Source organism: Hipposideros armiger, unplaced genomic scaffold (assembly GCF_001890085.2).
Source record: "Hipposideros armiger isolate ML-2016 unplaced genomic scaffold, ASM189008v1 scaffold_94, whole genome shotgun sequence".
NCBI lineage: Eukaryota > Metazoa > Chordata > Mammalia > Chiroptera > Hipposideridae > Hipposideros > Hipposideros armiger.
In genome coordinates, this window is record NW_017731444.1 from 2,663,523 (window position 1) to 2,683,226 (window position 19,704).

General features: G+C 51.1%; 1 protein-coding gene across 3 annotated transcripts; it reads right to left on the reverse strand.

Annotated features, from left to right (window-relative positions):
• Positions 1-2,349: 2,349 nt before the first annotated feature.
• Positions 2,350-19,704, reverse strand: RBCK1 (RANBP2-type and C3HC4-type zinc finger containing 1). Of its 3 annotated transcripts, XM_019645820.1 has the most exons (14): positions 19,648-19,704; positions 18,947-19,235; positions 17,775-17,919; positions 15,768-15,872; positions 13,396-13,489; positions 13,079-13,277; positions 11,591-11,712; positions 11,340-11,513; positions 10,039-10,199; positions 8,883-8,994; positions 5,703-5,882; positions 4,979-5,077; positions 4,505-4,648; positions 2,350-3,037 (listed from the first exon to the last, which is right to left on the reverse strand). In XM_019645820.1, the coding sequence occupies exons 2-14, from the start codon at positions 18,966-18,968 to the stop codon at positions 2,957-2,959; spliced, it is 1,638 nt and encodes a 545-aa protein (XP_019501365.1). In that variant the 5' UTR covers positions 18,969-19,235; positions 19,648-19,704; the 3' UTR covers positions 2,350-2,956. The 3 variants fall into 3 exon arrangements, with proteins under 3 accessions (XP_019501365.1, XP_019501366.1, XP_019501367.1); XM_019645821.1 differs by lacking the exon at positions 15,768-15,872; XM_019645822.1 differs by lacking the exons at positions 15,768-15,872; positions 17,775-17,919.

The window sequence follows — 19,704 nt, forward strand, 5'->3', positions numbered from 1 at the left end:
AAAGAACAGGCCAGAGGCTTTTGCCAAACCCAACCAAGATATGATAGGGCCTGAGGCTCAGCCTGGCTTTATTTTCTTTCCCTGTCCTGTTGTCTCCATGTTTTCTGCTGGTGGCCCCTGCTGATACTTTTCCTGTCCTCACAAAGGCCCTCTACTTGCTAGTAATCTTTGCCCCAGATTTACACATGGTTGGAATTCACCCAGAAGTCTTTGTGAGCTGGCAAGGCTATGGGCTTAAATGAGTGGCTTTCATGCCAGTCCCAGACACTGGAGGAAGACATGTGTTGGCGCTGGCACAGGCTGCGGGGCCCGTCCTCCACTTCCTGCCCACACCCGCAGCAGCTGCTTTTATCTGAGCAGTGGGCTTCCACTCGCCTTCTCCTGCTCCGGGAGACAAAGATGGTGTCACACGAGTACATTTGGGCCTCCTGCTGTTTCCTCAGGTAGCTGGTTTGAGTCAAAGCCCTTGGCATTTGGCTTCCAGTCTGCTCTGTACAGCTGGCAGGAGGCTTCCCAAGGTCTGGGGCCCTGGCCTGGGGTGACCACTTGGGAGATGGAGGCACCTCCACTTGACCCTGCCATAGGGAGCACTTGTAAGCCTGCCCATCTTTGGTCCTTTACCCACTGGCATATCGAGGCTAGAACCCCGAGCAGCCCTGCCCCTTTCCATTTTGGCTGCAGCAGGCTCAGACTCTCTGCCCATGTTGGCATGGGTGGAGTGGGCCAAGTGAGAAAGACAGCCTACAAAGCCCCATCTATCTTATTCTCACTTTTGATACAGGCATAGGTAAAGAAATACTTCATTAATACTCTGAGAAAAAGAACGAAGCGAGGGCACTGAAAAGGCCTCAGCGTGAGTACTGGGGGTGATGAGCACCACGGTGAACTGGAGGGTGTGTACCTTTGTGATGAGAGCCACTATCATGACTCTGAGCCGCTCCTGCCACCTGGAAATGAGGACCCAAGGTTACCAAGCTTCAGCTTTTCCAAGAAAGGTTGGATCTAGATTTTAGAAAGGCATCTAGATTTTAATATAGTACAGTAATGCCTTGGTTTGTGAGCATAATTCGTTCCAGAAACAGACTACTCATATTGCAAGACATCGCTCTTTAACCAAGTTAAAATGTATTAGAAATGTTTGCTTGTCTTGTGGAACACTCGTAAACCAAGTCACTCGCAATCCAAGGTTTACTGTATCTCTCAATTTAAACGTGGCAACCAATTCGCATTTCTAAAACAATATTGGTGGGCTGCGTGCGGCCTGTGGCTTACCAATTTGCATCCTCTGCACCAAGAGAATGGTCCCTGCTTTTCCTCTTTTGCCCACGCCCCTGAGGGATGCCAAGATGGGCCCTGGCAGGAGGAGGGAGCTGGTAAGAGAAAACATCTGCCCCAACTTGGGCCCCATCTCTCTCTCCTGCAGCCCAGCTCTCAGCTGCTTCTGTGTCCTCCAAGTCAGTGGCTTGGCCTGACCAGTTCTCACTCCCAGGGTGGGAGGCTGCCCAAACGTGCCCTTCAGCTAGGACAGCTGCCAGGAGCCAACATGGGGACAGCAGGCAGAGCAGAAAGGCATGTTCTCTGATATCTCTGCGCAAAGTGCCTGGGGTCAACTCTTTCAAGTCTTGGCACCCAAGGACAGAGTGACAACACATTTCCAGAGGCTTTGTGGTGGCCATCAAATACCACATCTCACCAGGGGAGGGGGGATGGCTCATAAAATGCAGTCAAAATTTACAGAATGGACAGCCATTCATCTCTGACCAGCACAGAGTGGGGACTAAGAAATATTGCTGGAGGGCCGGCCGAGTGTCTCAGTTAGTTAAGAGCTCGCTCAAGAGTCTGAGCTCTGAGCAACAGCGGTTTGAGTCCAGCCTGAGCTGAGCAGCCACTGAGCTGCCAACAGGTAGCAGGATGGCTCAGCTTAAAAAAAAAAAAAAATACATTGCTGGACCAGTACTGTGCCATCTTTCCTGAGATGTTAAAATGAGAATGGACAAGCTCACCCTCAACTGCAGCAGTTTCACTTGATCCTGAAATGTCTGTTCCTGATCCTGATCGCCAACTGAGAGGCCAGAGGGAGCAGCAAGCCTATCCCGCCAGCCTACAGCTGCTGCCTCGGCCCCTCCCTGCCCCTCAAGCCCACATGGATCTGCACACCCTGCTTTGTGGACTCTCCACACACTGCAGACTCCATCTATCTGGGTGAATATTGACCCAAGAACATCCTGCCTCTCAAGCCGGGCACAGGGGTGTCAAGTGGCTCATATAGCCACTTCCTGCTAGTTCCTGGAGAGCTTGGGATCCTGCGGAGTCCGAGCCCAAGCCCCTCGAACAGATACCACACGTCCCTTCCTGGAAAACCATTTTAATCAGCGTACACCAGCAGCAAAGAGGAAGATGCAGAAGCTGGACCTGATGGGCTGTGCTTTAATTTACGAACTGCCAGGTCTCCTTCTCGGCTCTGAACAGAATTAGCAGCAGTTCTAAGAGGCCTCAGACCTCCAACAGCAAAGCCAGAGCACAGTCACCCCCAGAAAGAGGACAGGCGAAATGGCAGGCTGTGAGTGTTCAGCGTTTAGCAGACAAGGACGGGGGATGTGGACTCACACAGAGCCCTCGGAGGCTCTATCCAGCGAGGCCTCTGGCCAGGGCTGTGTTTAAGGCTGGGTCAGGCAGAGGTGGGAGCCGCAAAGGAGAGATGAGAGGTCTGGCCAGCAAGCCCCACGGGAAAGGCAAAGGCACTGGGGCAGAGGCAGCTGTGGACAAGCCAGCTCTGTGGGGGTGGGGGGAGTGGGGGGGTCTTGCAACACCCCTCGCAAACAAGGCCATCCCCATCCATGCAGCTCAGGGGCCTTGGCATCTTCCAGGCTGGAAACCAGAGCCAAAGCACCTGCCGTGTCCCACAGCAACTTGTGAACGGGGGCTGGGTCAGCGTGGGGACCAGACCATCTTCAGCTCAGTGGCAATTCTGACAGCTGGGGTGGCAAGGAATCCCATTCACCCGGCAGCGGCAGCCTGCACTGGTGTCTCCTGGGCCCTAGAGGATGGGTAGGGGTGGGTGGGTGGAGAGGTCAGGGCAGGGAAGACAGTGCCCCCCATGCTATTCCATCACACCCCAACACAGTGTACACCGCTCTGGGCCTTCCCCCGGGCAGGTGACCTGCTCCTCAACTGGCCTTTGTAGCTTCAGCTACCTGATGGAGGCCATCATGAGGCCTTTCTGGGCTCCCGCAGCACCCCCATTACTTCGCCTCAGTCTGCCCACCCCTATATCCAGAATAGGGAAAGGAGCTGATGGATTTTGCATATTCTGGAAGGGGCAGCACATTGGCAGCATGGAAAAAGGTGGCTTCCTCTGCCTCCATCTATCTCGATGCCCATCTGTATATAACAAGTGCCCAGTTCTAGGAACACACCCCTAACAATGACAGGCACCCTGCTAAGCACTTCTCTCTCTCTTTTTTTTTTTACAGTGAAAAATTTTATATTTAGAATTAGCCAGCTGGACTCAGTTTAGATGATCCCAATTCTGATGGCAACATCCAAAGCATCATAGTCAAGAGCCAGTCGAACCTATGCCTTCTTCTCTCCATCAGGCCTGATCAGGGTGCTGACCTTGGCCACGTCAATGTCACAGAGCTTCTTCCCAGCATGTTTGATTGGCGCTTGTTGGCCTTAATATCCACAATGAACACACATGTATGGTTGTCTTCTATCTTCTTCGTGGCTGACTCGGTACTTAGGGGGACTGGATGATGGCATAGTGGTCATGCTTGTTTCTGCTGGGGGCGCTCTTCCGAGGATATTTGAGCTGCCTTCAGAGGATGGAAGGTGGGTGATGTGCAGATCTTTTTTATGTGGCTGTGGATGCCTTCCAGCTCTGCTTGCTTTGCCTTCAAAGCCTTTGCTCTGGCTTCGGCCTTGGGAAGGGCTTCCTTCTTCACTTTCGGTGCCATCTTTGTGAAAAGCCTCTTGCATTTTTTTCATTTGATTGTGACAGGCCTGATAGAGGCCCTGCTATCACCTCCATTTCACAGGTGAAGAAACAGACTCAGAGAAGGCAGTCAAGAGCCTACAGCAAGTGTGCACCAGAGCCAGGGACCCACGCCAGCTCTGACTCCAGACTGAGCCCTTCATCGCGGCCCTCTAGGGCAGGGGTCTGTACACAGAGCCAGACAGTTCTTTTCAGCTTTGCAGGCTACATGGTCTCCGCCCTTGCACACAAAAGCAGCCATGGACAGTTGGTAAGTGAATGAGCTCTGCTTCCCTAACTTCACTTTTGGCTAAACTTTGGATTTCATATAATTTTCACAAGTCACAAAATATTCTTTTGATATTTTTCAACAATTTTAAAAAAATGTAAAAAACGTTCTTACTTCACAAACTGCACAAATACAGGTGGTGGGTTGGACTGGGCCCATGCACTGCGGTTTTCCAATCCCCCTTCTCCGGCAAGGTCCCCTCCCCACACCTCTCCTGAATCCTCTGCCCCCCAAGGACTCACCCCTGGGCCCCAGCGCGGGCCCTTGGTGACCCAGCAGATCTCGGTGTGGCAGACAGTGCAGCGGATCCAGTCACAGCCATCCTTCTTCTGCACCACGATCTGGCACTGCGGGCAGTGCATGGCCTCGCCCTGCTGTAGCATGGACTGGGGCAAGACAGAGGTGACCATGGGGCCAGGCGGGGGCACCTGCCCGGGTTCACTCCCTCCCTACTGCAGAGGGAAACCAGCAACTCTGCAGGAGCGGTGGATTCACTCACCTATACTCCTTATTTCTGCGGTCTCCTCCCTTGACCCAGACACACATCCTGCTGCTCCCACCTGACCACTTGACCCAAGTCCCAGCTCCAGATGGGAGAGGCACCAGCAAGCAGAGGTCAAAGCCTCCAGGGCATGTGAACGTCAGCCATTTCTGAGAAGCTCGAACCCCCAGCTAGCTCATAAATCCCCAGGCCCTCAGCCCTGTCCCAGCCTCACCCTCAGCATTTCTGTCGTCTGCCGGGCGGCCACATCGTTCTGAGCCCGCAAGGCCAGGTCGTCCTGGTACTCCTTACAGTTCATCTGCTCATGAATGGCCTGCAGCGGGGTGAAGAGCTCGAGGTAAGAAGGTTCCCCAGGGGGTTAGGAAGCTGGGAGACGCGAGGGAGGCAGAGCAGGCTTCCACACGAGCACTAATGCCTCTGGATGTTGTCACTGACATGCCCTCACTTTGGAAGCTATACACCTATTTTACAAAACAGGACACTGAGGCCAGAGAGGTGAGACCAGGGTGATCACATAGGATAACAACATATACCTATTTAAGTCTCAAGGGCACAGAAACCCTTAAACCACTTCCCTGCCAGGCTGCAGCCCCTAGTGCCGAGCTAGGTTCGGCCCTGCTTCAGGCCCAATGCTCTGAGACTGAGCCTGCCTAGGCTGCGACCAGGCTCAGACCTGTCTACTCTTCATCAGTCTAATAGTCAGCTGTTGAGATGGCGGGGGCAGGGGTCGGCCTGGGGTGAGAGTTCAGCCCAGGGTCAGGGCTTGGTCCAAGGCTTAGGCTTAGTTTGGGGCCCAGGCCAGGCCCTGTCACTGACTCACAGCTCTAAGTCATGACAGCCAGGGCAGTATCCCAGCTCCCTCCCCAGGAGAATAAGCACTGAGCTGCAGTGCTCTGGGCAGGACTAGGTGACTATGCAATGTGGGTCCCCATCCCCACCTTGCAAACCAGGCAGTTGATGTGGAAACACACGGGGCAGGTGAACTCATTGACATCATCCTCAAAGAAGCACCACCCCTTGCAGTCCGGTGTCTTGCAGTGATAGCTGAAGGCACTTCGATTCTCGGCGATGGAGACGCCTAGGTCCAGAAATCGCTGGTAATCCTCAGGGGTCAGCAGCTGCCAACACACCACAGCCTTGGTCTCTGGGGTTTGGAACACCTGATATGTGATGCTCCTCGCCACCAAATATCTGCCTGGAAGCCCCCAATCCAGAAAGTCCAACCCAGCCTCAGGCTCTTTTCTTCACATTACTCTCAGTGTTAAAAAAAAGTTCATTCAAAAAGTGGATTAAAAGTTTTCAAGATGGATGGTGGTGAAAGTCGCACAACAATGTGAATATATGCAATGCCACAGAATTGTACACTTAAAAACAGTTAAAACGGTAAATTTTGTTATATTTTACCACAATAGAAAAAAATGGCCAAAAATAGTAACAAGCAATTCTGGAGAAGATGTGGTTAAACTAGTGTCCTGGTACATTTCACGCTGAGAAAACAATGTGGCACTGTTTCTACTGTCCCAAACTTTTCTGACCCTTTAGGACTCACTCAACTTCTACAAGTTTATCCTAAGAAAATATATAAGGAAAAGGGCCGGCTGTGTGGTGCGTTGGTTAAGAACTGGCTTGGGATGCCAGAGGGCCCCGGTTCGGATCCCACATATGAGGGCCAGTGACACTGCCCTCTGCAGCTAAGATGGTGAACGGCAGCTCGACCTGGGGCTAGGCTGCTTTGGGCTGCTGTGGGCTACCGTGGGTTGCCGGGGCTGGGCTGCCGTGGGTCGCCAGCGATGGCGTAGGCTGAAGTCCCCTGCTGCAGTGGGCTGCCATAAACTACCGTGTGTAGCCAGCAGCCAGCATGAGCGGCCAGCAGCCGCAGTGAGCGGCCGTCCAGAAGCCGGCGACTGATCTGCCTCACCCGGGAAGAGCGCAATGATGGTGCCAGCTTGGGCCAGTGAAGCAACATCCTCCAGAACTAGACTGAAGAACAAAACAACAGCAACTTGTCTGTTCCCCTTCCCCGATTCCCCAGTGCTGTTCCCTTCCCCCAATTCCCCAATAAAATCTTTAAAAAAAGAGAAAATATATAAGGAAGAGACACCATGAAAAATGTTCGCTGAAGCATTACTTACAAATTGAGACACAGGAATTATTAAGAGGTATAAACAGGATATATGCCAAAGGGATTTAAATAATCTTTAGAAAGATTTTATAGTAAAATAGCCAAAGCTGTTGTATCTATGCTGGTTACAAGGAAATAAAAATCATGCCTATATTCTAATCTTAATTGGTGGTTATTAGTTACAAGAGATACACTTATCAAAACTCATCTAACTGCACACTTTCAATGAGTGCATCTTATTGTGTGCAAAGTGTATCTTAATAAAGTTGATTTAAAAAGGAAAAAATGTCAGCCCAGAGACACCAAAGTTAACAGGAAAAAACGCAGTCAGGATTTCCTGAGATGGCAGGGTTGTGGGTGGTTTTTCTCTTTCATTTCTGTTCTGTGGTTTAGGCATGGTTTTGGTTTTTTGTTTGTTTTGTAAAAACAGCCTCCACTGCATTACTCTGCTGATCTGCCACACTTGACCATTTTGAGGTCATTCTGAGAACTGCGTCAACTCTCAGAGGCTCCAGGGAGGCCTGAGCCCTGCTGCTCTTCGGCATGAACTCTGGCACCATCACAATGCCCCCTGGCAGGGGTGACTGCACAGGGAAGACCGCTGGGCAACGGCTGTGGGTGCCAGGCCACATGGAATGACTCTCCAGGCCAGAGCAAGGCCTCAGCAACCTCCGGAACTGCCCCTCTCTGACGACAGATAAAACGGGCTTGCTCCGAGATGAAGGGGTGGGAATTCCCAAGTTCTACCCTCTGCCTGCCCTTTTTCCCTTGAGGCAGAACTCCTTAGGCTCCAGGAAACACTTGGTGAAGTTGGGGGGGTTCTCAGAAGCAGGGTCATAGGAGTGAAGGGGAGAAACGGGTCCTGTGCATGTGCCTGTGGGGGTCTCTCATTTAGATCCTGGTGACCTTTGGCCCTGCCTCCGTGTTTTGGCCTGAGATTCCCAAGATGCCCAGTTCTGGGAAGGCCATTCCCCAGCTGTTGAAATCAAGCCCAAAAGTCCACTTTACTGATGTGGAAATGGAGGCCCAGAGAAGGAAGAGGGCCTGTTCAAGATCACCATCAGTCAGGGAGAGAACTTGATAATATCATTTCATTAATAATAGTAACAATAGCAAACACGTATGCACGCACGCACGCACAGCCCTGTGATAAGACTGAGGAATGGCCCCAATTTGTACATGTCTCCCTGACTCCACACCATCGGGTGGTCCCCTCCTGCGCAGGCTCTGGGCTTGAGCATGTGACTTGCTCTGGCCAAAGGAATAGCAGCAAGTGAGAAAAAAGCAGACATGGGAAGCACTTGTGCACTGGGGTCCCCTCTGGCTGCTTTTGGAACCCTGAGACCACCACCATGTGAACAGCTTGCTGGTAGATAGGAGACCAAAGTGTGAAGAGGCCTGATCATCCCAGCCATGGCGGATAACACCATCATAAACCAATCCAGGGCAGCTGACCCACTAGCTAAGCCCACATGAGACCAGCCAGGCCCAGGCTGGACCAGAATCATGCAACTAAGCCCAACCCAAACTATTAACTAGCAGATGGATGAGCTAAATAAAGGGTTGTTTTAAGCCACAAAGTCTGGAGTGACTTGTTGCACAGCAAGAGCTGACAAGGGGATTACCATATGTCAGCACTACTCTAAATTGTTTACACATATCGTCTACTTTAATCTTTATAACCTTTGAAACAGAAACTCTAACTTCGACCCTAACTGAGATGAGAAGACTGAGGCACAGAGAGGCTGAGTATTTGACGGGAGGTCACCCAGGCCCACTCTAACTGCCGGGCTCTTTCCTTCATCTGGGGAGTTTCTTTACTAGCTACCTCCCCCAACTCCTGTCCTGTTCACTGCTTGGGCCTCCAGCATCCCACACAGAGAAGGCTCTTGATAAATGTCTGCTGCCTGAGACTGGCCTGCGAGCCAGCTCCCACCCGCCAGCTCAGGGCCCAGCTCCCTGGGACCAGGTGTGCTCCTCCGTCCCCAGGCCTTACCGCCCGGATCTCCCTCTCCAGCAGTTTGCCAGAGCACGAGTAGGTGTTGTCAATGAAGGGGCAGGCAACCTCGGCCTCCTGGCTGTTTCGGATGGTGCCCTGCAGACACTCCCTGGGAAAGGGGTAGGGTGGAGGTGAGGGTCATCTGAACCCCATCCACCGGGACTCTACCCCTGGTGAGCCTGATCTCAGCTGGCCTTCTCCTCAATACCTCCTTTCCTTCCTGTCCCTCCCATCAACCCATCACCATGGCCTCCACTTCTGCCCATCCCACTGCTACCCCTACTGCTCCAGCCCGGCTCTCCATCACCCCTTGCCTGGAGGACTGCAGTAGCCTCCTCCTGGGCTCCCTGTGTCCACCATGTCCCTCCCCAGTAGCCTCCCATCCCATCCCACCCAGAACAGACCCAAGCCCCTCACTGCACTCAGAAGAGCTCCCGTGACTCGCCCTCCCTAACACTCCTGCATCCATCCCTCTGCTCGGGCCACATGGACCACTTTGCTCCCACAAACAGGTCAGGTACACACCTACACCAGACCCTCTGGTCTGTGCTCAAGTGCTACCTCCTAGGGGCTTCCCCCAACCTCTGCTGGAGCAGGGCCTCTGGTTTTTTAAATCATAATCCACCGGTACTTGGCATTTGACACAATTTATAATTTTATCAGTGATTATTTTATGACATTGGCCTACCCACTGGAATGTCAATTCCAGGAGGCAGAAACTGAGCTTTTTTGATCCCTCCTGGGTCCCCAGGCCTAGCATAGTCCTTGGCACCCAGGGGCTGCTCGCCACATTTCTGCTGTAGTGAAGGATGTGTTCTCCATAGCCCAGGACAGACTGGCCAGAAGAGCCTCAGAGGCAGCACACTACCCGCCAGCCAGGCAGCCAGGGCTAGGGCCTCAATGCCCCTGCACGGGCCGGGGTCAGGAGTGGGCAGGGGAACAGGCTCTGGAGCTAGAATGCCTGAACTCTGTGCCCTTGAGTAAGTTGCTGGCCTCTCTGTATCTCCCCTGCAAAATGGGGAAATAGCGCCTACCTCGCAGGTTTTAGTGGGCATCCAATGAGATGTGAGAAAACAGGCCACACCCCCTTTCTGCCCTGGGTGATTGGTGGTTGAAATCAACACTACTTTACTGGGGGGTTGAAGGGACACACCTGCAGAAGGCATGAAGACACTCTCGCAGCACCACGGCCTCGCCAGGCGCCAGCGCCGAGTAGCACACGGGGCATTCGGTGGGCTCGGTATTCAGCACCAGGCTCCTCTGATCCAGCTGGATGTGCTGCCGGTAGTTCCCCTCCTGCTGCTGCTGCTTCCGCTGGGCACACGGGGTGGGGCCAGTGGGGCGGGTCAAGGTCTCAGGAGGGGGGCACATCAGGAAGGGGGCGGGACCAGGGGGGATCTGATCAGAGGTGGGAGGGAGTCAGGATTCCCAGGTAGGGGTGGGCGTAGCCAGGCAGTAGGCGTGAGCAAGAGATACTGGGAAGGGTGGGGTGGAGAGCAGGGCCTGGCAGGGAAGCCAGGGGCAGTAGGGCCCAGCAGGGGCAGGTTGGGACTACAACCAGGGGTCAAGCCAGGCGAGGGAGCCATGATGGTAGAGGGAGAAAGGGCCAGGGTTTGAGGAGGCAGTCGTGGGTAACAGCTCACATCTCTGCCAAGCAGGGCAGGGCTGGGGCCAGGGGATGGAGGTGGAGGCTGGTCAAGGCCACCGAGTAGGTCAGGGGTGTGGGAAGGAGAAATGATAAAGCCAGGGAGCAGAGCAAGGCAGCAGAGAGGACAGGTCGGGCCACGGCTGTAGATGGGACCAGGAGTGAGGTCATGGCTGGGGTGGGTAAGGGCGGCACTGGGTTCAAGGGGAACGCAGGTGGAGGATGGCATTCGATCAGAACGGGGGAACACTCGAGGTCAGATACCTGTGTAATCAGTGCTTGGGTCACAATTGTGGGGGACACTATGAGAGGGGCAGGCCAGAGGGTAGGGTCAACCTCCTGGGAGAAGTGAGGGGTCAGAGCCAGAGTCAAAGGAAGTCAGGGGTGGGCCACAGCCAGAGACAGGGCAGTCAGTAGTAGGATCTGAGGTGAGGTCATGGCTGAGTGAAGCAGGCAGGACTAAGTCACAGGTGGAGGAGTGGGTAGCAGAGGGGGCTTGGTTAGGGTCCCAGCCAGGCACACTTGTGTACACCAGTGGTGTGTATGTCAAAGCTAGGGGCGGAGCCACAGCCCACATGTGGGCGGGGCATATGGGCCTAGAGGGGCGTCACAGCCAGGGAGCAGGCTCTCAGTCACAGGATGATCTCCAGGAGAGGGAAGGTCACAGTTAAGTGTGGGTTCACTGCCTGTGGTATGGTCATGAGGGGGCAAGGCAGCAAGGGGGAGTGGACACGTGGAAGGGCCTCCCTTGCTGGACTCCACCTCCCTGTCCAGTCTACAGGTGTCTGTCAGGGGTCATCCCTACACACCTGCTGGTACTGGCGCAGCGCCTCCTCCTCACTGGCCAGGCGCGCTAGCTCCTCCGCATCCGGCTGGTAGGAGGCTGGGATTTGGTAGGCCTCGGGCCGCGCCCGGCAGCACATTTCACAGCCCGGCCGTGTGGGCTTGTTGATGAAGGTACAGCCTGGGCATTGCCAGCCCACCTGAGGGTGGAGGGGCAGTGAGCTCAGCACACTGAGGGGCTAGGGCGGGGTGGGTCAGGTGTGCTGGGGAGGCTTACCGGCGGGGGCTCCGGCGTAGTATCAGGCTGCCCCTGCACTGGCTCCTGGGGGGCCCCAGGCTTCGGAGGCGCCGGCTCCAGTGGGCCCCGGGGCTGCAGCGTGAGGTCCTTGAAGCCCAGATCTGGGGAAGAGGGTTAGGGGGCTGGCAGATCCATGCAGCCCACTTTGTCCAAACCCCCCAGCCAGCCAGGAACCCCGCACCCTGGGCTGAGCCCCCTCCTACCCTCTCCCTTTCTGGAGGAATCTCCAGCTTGGTCCTGCCAGGTGGGCCCAGACCTGGCTGATTATCCCGGCTCCCACAGGGTCTAAGTCCCTCCTCCAACAGTGCAACAACTGGTGAAATTTGAGTAAGATCTGTAGATTAGATAATATTATAGGACTTCAATGTAAATTTCCTAAATTTGATCTGTATGTTTGATAGCTGTATGTGGTAATATAAGAAAATGACTTTTTTTTTTTTAAGATTTTTTTTTTATTGGGGAATTGGGGGTATGGGAACAGCACTGGGAATTGGGGGATGGGAACAGACAAGTTGCTGTCCTTTTTTGTTCTTCAGTCTAGTTGTGGAGGACGTTGCTTCACTGGCCCAAGTTGGCACCATCATTGCGCTCTTCCCGGGTGAGGCAGATCAGTCGTTGGCTTCTGGTCGGCCGCTCACTGCGGCTGCTGGCCGCTCATGCTGGCTGCCGGCTACACACGGTAGCCCATGGCAACCCACTGCAGCAGGGGCTGCAGCCTAGTGGTCGCTGTCAGCCCAGCTCCAGGTTGAGCTGTTGTTCAGCATCTTAGCTGTGGAGGGCAGTGTCACTGGCCCTCATATGTGGGATCCGAACCGGGGCCCTCTGGCGTCCCAAGCCAGAGCTTAACCATCGTGCCACTCGGCCGGCCCGAAAATGACCTTTTTTAAAGAAATACACACTGAAGTATTTATGGGAGAGGGACACAATGTCTGCAACTTACTCTCAAAGCAGTTCAGAAAAAATTATATGCATATATAAATGCATATAAATAATTGTATATATTAATAGAGAGAATGACAAAGCAGGGCATATATATGGTAAAATGTTACTATTTGGGGAATCCACACAAAAGGTCCATTGTACAATTCTTTGTACAATTTTGTAACTTTCTGTAGGTCTGAAATATTTCAAAATAAGAAGTAAAAGATGTAGAATAAACACTAGCTATTATTATCAATCCTTACCCTAAGGATTTGGAAAACTGAGGACCAGGGATGCGATGGGCCTTGCCCAAGACCACACAGCTGATAAACGCCAGAGCCAGGATTAATCTCAGCCCCTCTACCCTAGGCTGCTGTTCTCAAATAGTTCCAGAAATGGCTCCCTCCTGGGGGGTCTCCTGTCTTCTTCCCCAATGTGGATAGGATCCTCCGGGATGAGTCCCTGACAGAAAGCCCATGGGCTCTGCTCCCTCTTGCCCCAGGACCTGAGGTGCATCCCCCGGCTCAAGGGCAGAGAGAGCCTCACCTTCCAGCATCCGCAACTGGCGTTCCCGCTGCAGCTCCTGAGGGTTGAGTGAGGTGTTGCAGGCTGACAGCAGATAGAGGTAAGCACTGTCGCCATTGCGCCGCACCCCATGGGAGTGCAGGGTCTCCTGGTCCCGGGCCAACCGCTGCCCAATTACCCACTGCTGCAGGGCTGGCGGGAAGCCATAGTCCAGGAACACCTGGTGGGGAGGATGGAGAGAGACGGGAGGAGGAAGGGAGGACCAATGTAGAGAGGTGCAGAAAAAATGGGAGCTCCTGCCCTGAGGTTTCCCTTCAGTGCCCCCTCCCCCCACTCACCATGTCCTTGAGGGAAGCCACTGTCATGTCAGGGCGCACCATGAGCCAGATGGTGACAGTGTGCATCTGAGCATCCTCCACACTGACACACAGCCTGCAGAGGATGGGGGTAGGGGCAAGGGCTATGGCTACAGGTCCAACCTCAGCCACCAGCTATAAGCATGGACATGTTTGCATACCTGTGCATGCACATGCACATGAATATACACACACAAACCCACACACACGACTCCCCAGTGTGGGTCAGGGTCCTCTCCTGGAAGCCTGCACCCCTGTGCTTCCTCCTTTATCAGAACCCACGGCATAAGTCCCTCCAATGGCTCCACACTGCTACTAGAATAAAATCCATACTCACTGTGCATGCAAGAGCCTCTGTGATCTGGCCCCGCCCTACCTCTCCAGGCTCTTCTATCATTCTCTCCTTTCCTCCTTAGTCAAGCCAACCCGCAGTTATTATTTACTATATGCCAAGACTCTGCAAAGCACTCAACACATATTAATTCATTTAATCCTCTCAAGAAATCCATGAGGCGGGTACTGTTGCTATCCCTATTTTACAGGTAAAAAACATGAGACACAGACAGGTTACAGTGACTCTGCCAAGTAAGCAATAACTGTTAGAGGCAGGATTTCAAGCCAAACCATATTATTCCAGAGAAAGTGGTTTTAAACATCGATCTTCCCAAGAATCCTCAAACATTTTGGAAGACCAACAGCAAAAATAGGGAAGGCTAGGATGAAAAACCAGAACTGATCCCGGAGGAAAGAGATAAATTAGGGTACAAAACAATAACAGTAAAGTCTGCTTAGTGCCTTCAGAGAGATTTGGGAGAACACTGCATCCATAAAGCAAAAAGCTATCAGAAAATGAGGAAGGATTCCTGGGAATTTACAAAGTGACTCTTGACGAACCTAACCTTTAGATCCAACTACAAGTTCACAAGGAAAATGGAAGACATAAAATGACACCCTGAGGAGGCAATTAATAACTCCAGAATGTAGGAAAATTCTAGAGGGCAAAGACCAGGTTTCTTTAAAAAATTAATGGCATAAAAATGGAGGAGAATAAAAAAGGTTTAGACAATATTAAGAAGTGTTATCTCATTTGGCTCCTGATTGGAACAAACTATAAAAAAGAGCAGTAATGAGATAATCAGGGAAATTTGAGTATAAATAGAGTATTAGGGGATTTAAGGAAAGTATTGTTAATTTTTTAGTTGTGATAATGATATTGAGGTTATTTTTAAGTTTTTATTTTTTAAAGACATAGCAAATTATTTATGAATGAAATACATACTATCTGAGATTTGCTTTAAAATACTCCAGAAAATACTCTCAAAATTCCTCAGGATAATGGTTTTCAACACCCAGCCAACTATCAATGAAGTGAGGGGGCAAAATACAGAAAATTTTGAACATGTAAAGACTCCAAAGTTTACCATCCACTTTCCCATATGAAAAGTTTTTGAAATACAAGAAACAAGAATAGCTGAGTCTGATGCAGGAGGATGCATCAAAACCCCGATATCTTGAAGAAGAATGTTTTGAAGGTTAAGATCTAGTCCTTTTAATTTCCTTTTAGTTTTCTTCTAAATGCTATTTTAGTGGGTTTACATTTTTAGAATCAACATAGAGGTAAAGCATAGAATAGAAGCCTTAATTATAGTTAGAAAACAAACTCTAAAAGCTATAACCTTAGCACCAATAACAAAAAAAATACAGTTGCAGCGCTATATCCATGTCATCAGGGTCAGAGGTGATCAGTTAATCAGAAAATTCATTACAGCAGAGAATCACAGAAATAGCTGCAGACAAACCTTAAACACTTAATTTTACCTTACGAGTCATAAATACACATTCATTGCCCGATCTCTAGGTAAAGGGCAAATGGCTTTTCTTTGTGTGTGAATCTGCTACTGGAGTTTCCCATGACTTTACTTTTGTATGCGCCACATCCATAATACAAGGTCTATCATTTGCAGTATCAGTTTCTTTAAAGTGGAGCAAAAACTTCTCAAAGCACCCGAGTACAGACCCTTCTGGATTTTTACCATATTTTTTTAACAACTGTCTCACCCTAAAGTGACTCGTCTCTATCTTGTCTTTCTAAAGCAATCAACTTAGTTTTCATATATATCAAATCATGTTGTACACCTACAATGGCTCCGAGACTCAATTTGCAATGTGTGGGGGGAGGGGTTTCCCCACACACCAAGCAATTCTCAGACACCAGCAGGGCATTCTACAATTCAACTCAGTTCTGACACTATCTACCTAGAGACAGCATCAGCTTCTACAGGTTAAGAGATCAGTTCTACAAGACTACCCTCCTACCCCCCACTAAGATGCCAATCCCAAACCTAGGTTATTACCTGGATTTCGGACCAACGGGATTTAGATTGGGGGTTCCAACCACCCCCTCCTTGGACTCCAGTTGCCAGTTGCAAGTCCAGGTTGTTACATATACTTCTGACAGACTGGGTATAAATCAGAGATTTATATGTCCATATCAAAGCTCGGACACAAATGTTCATAGCAACTTTATTCATTTAACCAAGAAGTAAAAATCACCCAGTGTCCATCAACTGATTAATAAAGAAAATATATCTACACAATGGATTATTATTTGGCAATAAAAAGGAATGAAGTTCTGATACATGTTACAATATGGATGAATCTAGAAAGGACAATGCTAAGTGAAAGAAGCCAAACACAAAAGGCCACATATTGTATGATTTATATGATATTTCCAGATTGGCAAATCCCTAGAGATAGAAAGTAGGTTAATGGTTGCCTAAGGTTGGGGGGTTGGGGAAAGGTAGGGACACAAAGAGTGACTGCTAATGAGTACAGCGTTTCTTTATGGGATGATGAAAATGTTCTATTTGTGGTGCTAGTTTGTACAACTCTCAATATACAAACAGCCTTGAATTATATACACTTTAAACTGTTGAATTGCATGGTACATCAATTATACCTCAATAAAATCATTTAAAAACTCAAACCAGGATCACTGAAAACTACAAACTGTAAACTATTGTCTTACTACACAGCAATAAAAATAAAAAAAAGAAGAAAAAAGATAAATACCAACATTTATTGAGTGATTAATGTGTGCCAGGTACTACTGTGCTAAGTGTTTCAGCATCAAGTTTAAGCCTCCTGGGGCAAAGACTAAGCAAAGCAAAGTACCCATTCTCCTTTGCTTCTCTTGCTAAGAGAATCCCTGAATTCTTGTTAGATACCTGGCTATATTTCATAGCCTCCCTTCAAGCAGAATATGGCTATAAGTTCTGATCCACAGGAATTACTGTATTTCTCCATGTATAAGATGCTCCCATGTATATAAGACGCACCTTAATTTTGGGGCCCGAAATTTGAAAAAAAAATGTATTACATAAAGTTATTGAACTCAAGTTTTATTCATCATAAAATTCATACAACTCCTCATCACTGTCAAAACCCCCAACCATTAGCTTGTCCTCATCTGTGTCTGATGACGAATCACTGTCTTCATATATTGCCTCGTCCTCAGTTCCATCTATGGCATTTGAAATGCCACACTTTTTAACAAGTGTGAAACAATGAGCACAAAGACAGCAAGCGTGAAAAAGCAGGAAATGCAAGTAAAAAAAATCTACAACCACTGTATAAGATGCATCCAGTTTTTAGACTCCAAATTTTTCAAAAAAGGGTGCGTCTTATACATGGGAAAATACAGTAAGATGTGTGTGTAACTTTCTGAGCTGTGCTCTTAAAAGGAGTGTGGGAAGGGTTGCCTTTCTACCCTACCTCCTCCCTGCTGACAAGAAAGCTGATGTGATGGCTGGAGCTGAAACAGCCATTTTGGACCATGAAGAGACCTCAGACTAGAGGCCGTGAATGGCAGAATAAGAAGATAGAAGTAGCATGAGTCTCTGAGAACTACAGGGAGCAGAGCCTCCACATCTGGACGGCCTGCCATCACACTTGTTTATGCCACTGTTGTTATCATATGAGTCCTAACATCCTAATACATCTCTTAACAACCCTATGAGATAGTTACTATTACTGCCCCATTTTAAAAATAAAATAAAATAAAATAAAAAAACAACCCCAAAAAAAGAAAGTTGAAGTGACCTGCCCTAGACCTCATAGTTGATATTAGTGGCAGAGCTGGGGTTTGAAGATAAGTCTCCTGATACCAGAACCTTGTATTAAGAATAACTGTTCTAAAAGGACAGAAACTTGTCTGTTCTCCTCCCCCAATTCCCCAGCACTGTTCCCATCCCCCAATTCCCCAATTAAAAAAAAGAATAACTGTTCTATTGACAAGAATATATTGTGGCCCACTGGGGTTCAGGAAGTCCTATGTCCCTGACCAGCCACACACTTCTCACCTGATGTCCTGTGTTGGGGAGACCTCGGGCTTCAGTTGCACACTCAGGGGCACCCGCTGCTCTGCCAGCCAGACTGCACACTGCACAGCCACCTGTTCATCCCCGCCCGCTACTGCTCGGGTGAGTCTCAGGGCCATCTCTTCGGCTAAAACCCAGCACAGAAGCAAGTTAGCACAGGGTTTAATTTTCAGGAGGTGGGGGTGAGAAAGGTGATCCTTCATACATGCTGCTTCCTCTGTTTTCCTGGTGAACTTCTACATATCCTTCAACACCCAGCCTAAAAGTCCCTTTCTCTGAGGGGCCTGCTCTGATACTCCTCACTCCCCTTCCGTGCTCATTTGGTGCCCCACACTTCCTTTCATTATTTGACAAGCAAACTGTCCCAGAACTGGGATTCAGCAAGGGAATAAGATAAACAGGGTCCCTTCTCTATATGGACCTCCCGCCCTGGTAAGTAGTCAATTAACAATTTTGACAACAAAAAAATTCAGATTGTGATCCATGCTGGCAAGGAAACAAATAGGGTAAGGAGATCAGGGAAGGCCTCTAGGAGGTGACACTGAAGCTAAGACCTGAAGGAGGAGAAACTGGGTATGTCAAGGCCCAGTTGGGGGAGAGTGTTCCAGATAGAGAGCGGTAAGGGTAAAGGCCTTGAGCAAGAAATGGTTGGATTAGAACAGAAAGGAGCCTGTGGGGCTCCAGCAGAATGAGCAAGGGAGAGGATGGAGGAATGCTGTGAGGTCAGCCAAGTCAGCAGTGCTTGTGGACTACCCAACGGCTCTGGGTTTTGTTCTAAGGACACAAGAGGAGCAGGATTGGTGACATGACCTGACTTATGTTCTATAACACCGGGTGGAGGGGGCAAGAACACCTGGTGTTCAGGTCAGTGAGGTCTGTCTCCCCCACCAGCCTGGAAGGTATCCTGTGTCCTCTGGGAGCTTCCATCTCTGCTCAGAGATGGTCCACGGAGGCCACAGGGGCATCACATAAAGGAATGACAAGGTGCCTCTGGAAGCAACCCAACCCCAAGGGAAGAAACTGAAGGATAGGTGGGCAGAGGGAGGCCAAGGTTAAAGGCCCCTCTCCCAGGCCCTTCTTGGCGGGGGAGGCCAGGTCCTGGCAGGGCCCTCCTCCCACCCCAAGTTTTCCAGTCGCCTCGAGGCTGTGCCCACCTTTCTTGATCTTCTCGTCCATCTGGCGTGATTGCGCCCATCCCCCCAAGCGGGGGCAGCAGCTCCGGGGAAATGTACCTCCGGGTCACCCGGGAGAGGGCAGGCGACCAGGAGCAACTCAGCCCCGGCCAGCGGCCTCTGGCATGGCCCAAGCCCTCTTTGCGCCTCGGTGTTCCCGACAGCAGTCCGGAGGCATCACACTACCCGCGGAGCGGGGATCCGGACTGGGCTAGGGGACAAGCCGGCACTCCGCGTGGGAGGTGAAAGGGCAGGGGGCACCGAGTCAAGCCTGCAATGGGCGACAGAAAAAAATGGGACAGGCCTGGCGTATGAGAGGGCGACACCGCACAGCCATGACGCTGGAAGGCTCCGGGTAGGGCCCCCACTTCTCCCAGCTGGGGGCGCCCCTGGCGCCCGGAATTTCAGCTTAACTCCGTCCACTCCCGCCCCAGTCAGTCGGGAGGAGGACGGGAGCAGTTTCGGCGGAAGAGAAAGTGAAAGTGGCGTCCCCGGAAGTGCGGAGGAAGACTGTCGCGGGATCCGGGACACCAGGTCCCCGCCCGGCCCACTCCAGGCAGTCCCAGACGGACACCACCCCGCCCTAGGTCAAGGATGTCTCTGGCGCTCAAGGACCCCTGCCCCGAGCCTCCCCACCCCACCCCACCCCCCGGTGGACTCCGGACTGCCAGACCCTCACTCACCCGCTGGGCCACGCCGGCGGCGCGGCAGGAGTGGGGGAGGAGGAAGGGCGGGGCCGG